This window comes from Asparagus officinalis, chromosome 8, assembly GCF_001876935.1.
Source record: "Asparagus officinalis chromosome 8, Aspof.V1, whole genome shotgun sequence".
Lineage (NCBI taxonomy): Eukaryota > Viridiplantae > Streptophyta > Magnoliopsida > Asparagales > Asparagaceae > Asparagus > Asparagus officinalis.
The window spans coordinates 21,649,295-21,653,989 of NC_033801.1; the positions used below are offsets into that span (position 1 = coordinate 21,649,295).

The following is a 4,695-nucleotide window of genomic DNA, read 5'->3' on the forward strand; positions in this document are numbered from 1 at the left end:
ATTGTTAAAGTATTATTAATAAACTCTAACATATTAGAAACTATAATATATTATATAATATTAAAATATTTGTAATATATGAATTTATTAATAATATAGTAGTAATAACATAATATTAACATTATTAATAATATTATATCATATTAATAATAGTATAATATTATATTAAGAATAAAATAATATTATTTTAACAATATTTTATAATATATAACAATAAAAAATTGATATACCAAAATAATTAAATATATTATTATTTAAAAATAATTTAATAAGTATATTATAATATAATTTATTAAATTACAATAATATATTATATTATATTATATTTAATATTAAATATATTATAATAAATGTATAATAAATATTATATAATTTTATTTTTAAAATATTTATTATAATTAATATATAATATATTAATAATATGTTTAATACTAATGTTATAACGTGTCAAATTAGTGTTAACTAAAGATACTCAACATGGTGTTTAGAAAATACTTTAGGGAGAAAACACAACACCATGATTTTTTCTTTTACAAAAACACAACAAAGAAAACACCATAGTATCCAAACGAAGCCTAATAATTCATGATAGTTTTGTGAAATCACTTCTAACTTAAAGTAGGGTACTCATTGTTGTTAACTTGTTGATAATTAATCACTAATTATTTGTTTTACAGTGGTGGACTCTACGAGAGGTCAACAGCTGATGAGTCGATGAAACTATCAGAGGATGTGAATGAAAAGGGGGAGAAGTTCTCTAATGCTTTGCCGGCGTCCGGCCGCCAAGATATCTCAATTCTTACGAATGAAAAGGGGGAGAAGTTCTCTAATGCTTTGCCGGCGTCCGGCCGCCAAGATATCTCAATTCTTACATATCAACGCCTACAAAATCAGTAAGTTCATTGAACATATAATTAATTCTCATAACATAGTAGATCCTTAAAGAAGATATTATCTTCTTGTTTAGGATTGTTATTTGTTTCATAAGTTTTTTTTTCTTATTAGAGTTTTCCTCTTTTCTTTTATAGGTTTGTTTTTCTTATTAGAGTTTTTCGCGTTTCTCTTTCTGGTCAATCAATAATTTTATTTTCATTAAATGTAATGAGAAACTATAGCTCAAACCCAAACATTAATGATTGTGATTATATAGTCCCTCAACTTCTTTTATGGTAGTGGAGAGGATCCAAATCCGTTTTGGGAGAATCACAGTAAATATTTTCAATATTGTTAAAAGTTATGTTAGGGATTTTAGTCTCCCCATCTTCTACGATATGCGCAACTTGAAAGCCAACCCACAATGAACAAAACATGTAACAACCACAATCAAGAAAAAGAACACTGAGATTTACGTGGTTCAGTCGACCAACTTCGACCTACGTCCACGGGCAACAATACTAGAAATTCACTATGTATCAGGAAGAACAACAAGAAGAATCACTCAACTCTCTTTTCTCAATCTCTCAACCTCACATACATAATAAACTCTCATATTATCTCCAAAGCCCTCTCCTTACAATCTTTTGAATGGACAAAGACTATGAAACCCTCTCTCAATGATGTAATCTTTTGCATGGACAAAGACTACGAAACCCTCGTTTCTCGCACAATATTCTTGAATCAGGCTACGCCCTCTGTTAACCATAAATTACAAGAATATTGGTTTTCTCTCCTCTGCTTGGTTTTTCCTCTAGGCTACGCCCTCTGTTAACCATAAATTACAAGAATATTGGTTTTCTCTCCTCTGCTTGGTTTTTCCTCCAACAATAGAAGAATATATATAGGAAATTACAAGAATATTGGTTTTCTCTCCTCTGCTTGGTTTTTCCTCCAACAATAGAAGAATATATATAGGGAAACCAAAACTCTATCTCTAGCCTAATTTTCTAATTAGAATAGGATTCAAATTCCTAGTCATGATGAGACCTAGTCTCCTAATCATGATAGATCTCTAACCCTATCTAATTCTCATGAAGTTATACAAAGAATCAAAGACACAATCTCAACAATCTCCACCTTGAATTTAATTCTCAAATTCCCTTGAAGATATATCATTGTCTTCTATTTCTTTCCGCACTTCAAATCAAAGTCCAATTGGATGCCCTATGATCGATCCCCACTTACATCTGCCTCGTTGTGGCGCCTTCACCTCTCTTGTGCGCACTAAGAGATCTTTGCCACCTCTAACATTAGAAGCAAATCAAGCATGCTTCTCCTTCCAAACTAAACTTGATAGTAGCCTTCCCCAACTTTGTCCTCGTACTCTACATGCATCGCTCATCTCAAATCACATCGGTGCACCTCTCCTACTCCACACTATGAGCCAGATGCCTCCATCTCCTCCATCACTTGGCTTGGACCGAATATAAGCGCTCATCGTCTTCAAATCTAATTCCACAATTTTCATCTCTCTGTGTGTTAATCAGTTGTGCCCGCTTGCAAGCTCCACCTAATCTAGCATTGTCATCCTCAAGTCTACACACCAACCAACTATTGCTCCTGTGATGACTCTGAATAATTAAATGCTGACAACTCTACTACAAAAATCATGTCTGATTCTCTGCACCAATCTCATCCGTCGCATACTCATATGCCTTATCTGCCATCAAATCTGTCTCGTTAACACCATCAGAACTTTTCTACACTTTTTGACTAATTAATGTGAGCATAATCTAAAAAATCTAGACCATCCCATCGCATTCAGAGCACTCTAGAACCTAGGAATCAATTCCTGGATTGTTGAAATCCTCCTCCAAACCCTCGATCAGAAGATAAATTAATCTACACCGTCGGATTTAATTTAATAATTTTTTAACCAAACCCTCACCCAAACACTGTTCACTTGCTACAGTGTTCCCGCCACTACAGTACCTTCTTTTTTTTTCTTTTTCTTCATCTTGATTCTTATAACGCCGCTGATCTTCACTTTTGTACAACATCTATCTTGCGAACACGCTCCCGAATCCATCATTGTCGCTCTAATACCAATTGTGAATAAATTTTAGTCTCTCCACCTTCTTCGATATGCGCAACTTAAAAGTCCAATTGACAAGATATAAAACAACCACAATCAAGAAGAAAGAATACCGAGATTTACGTGGTTCAGTCGACCAACTTCGACCTACGTCCACGGGCAACAATACGAGAAATCCACTATGTATTAGAGAGAACTACAATAGGAACCACTCAACTCTCTTTTCTCAATCTCTCAACCTCACATACATAATCATCTCTCATATTATCTCCAAAGCCCTCTCCTTATAATCTTTTGAACGGATAAAGACTGTGAAACCCTCTCCCAATGATGTAATCTTTTGCATGGATAAAGACTACGAAACCCTCGCCTCTCGCACAATATTTTTAAATTAGGATACGCCCTCTAATAACCCTAAATTAAAAGAATATTGGCTCTCTCTCATCTGCTTGGTTTTTCCTCCAATAATAGAAGAATATATATAGGGAAATCAAAACCATATCTCTAGCCTAATTAACTTTCTAATTCGAATATGATTCAAACTCCTAATCATGATGAGACCCAGTCTCCTAATCATGATAGATCTCTAACCCTATCTAATTCTCATGAAATTATACAAGACACAATTTCAACAAGTTATATATAGTCCGTCAAACGCTTTTTTATCAAGATTTTTTATTTTATGATGCAGTGAAATAGATTTTAAGATGGTACCAAACTAATTCAGATTGAGATATCACCTTTAATGTTATTTAAAGGAGGAGTTATATATGGTGTAGTAAAATGGGTTTTTAAGAAGTTTATTACATGTATTTTTAATATTTTTAGGGAAGTCATACATTTCAGCTTTTTGAATTTGGATCCTCTCCACTACAAAAAGTACCGTTATTTTTAATTTCAACTGTTAAGTATTTAATAGGCGGTTATAATACAATCTAAATTTAACACTCACCATACCCCCCTGTATTGCACTCATTCCTAATTAACATTTAAAGAAAAAATCTCAACTACTAACTAGATAATTAATGGCTGTGATTATCTTCAATATTCCCTTTCGTTTAAATTAATTACAAGATGCAATAATATTATTCCATATATGCAATTTAAAAAAGAAATGTATATGCGAGATCTTGCTTACTGTTCTTGCAGCATGATTTTGACTATTTTATTAAAAGTTCAAGGGGATAAGATCCTTTGGTATTTATGGGAGTATCAAGTTTCAATGGTTGTAATTGTGAGTAATAGCTAATAACTTTGTTATCAAGTTATTAAAATAGTTTAATATTCTTGCACTCATAATGTTATAATATTATAATTTATCTGTTGTTATTTTTCGACTTTCATTAGAGTTGTATTATAAATTGTCAGATAATTATTAAAATATTATGATAAATGGAGTTGTGGATTTGAAAGTTTTTCATAACCTGTTACTTGATCTATTCCAGCAAATACAACAACGAAAATTTGAATTTAGCAAAAAAGTAGAAGCCGAAAAACAATAGCTAGCAAAAATGCATTAAAATAAATCTCATCAATATTCTACATTTGATTCAACAAATTGTTTTTCTTTAATGATGCAGTGTTCCCTCAACACCATTGGACATGGCCATAGACTACTATGCCTATGATTATGAATTTGCTGAACCACCAAGATCGACAAGCTTGCAGAACACGTTGCCGTTGCCCACGTTCAAGAATTTCGGTGAAGACGTACATTTCGTTGC

At 32.3% G+C, this 4,695-nt stretch overlaps 1 protein-coding gene across 1 annotated transcript in view; it reads left to right on the forward strand.

Moving 5' to 3' along the window:
- Window positions 1-4,695, forward strand: part of LOC109819841 (polyamine oxidase-like) — a 9,007-nt gene that overhangs the window by 1,458 nt on the left and 2,854 nt on the right. Inside the window, exons 3-5 of the mRNA XM_020385775.1 lie at window positions 678-791; window positions 861-893; window positions 4,552-4,695. Coding sequence (XP_020241364.1) covers window positions 678-791; window positions 861-893; window positions 4,552-4,695 — 291 coding nt within the window. The remainder of the gene's footprint in view (window positions 1-677; window positions 792-860; window positions 894-4,551) is intronic.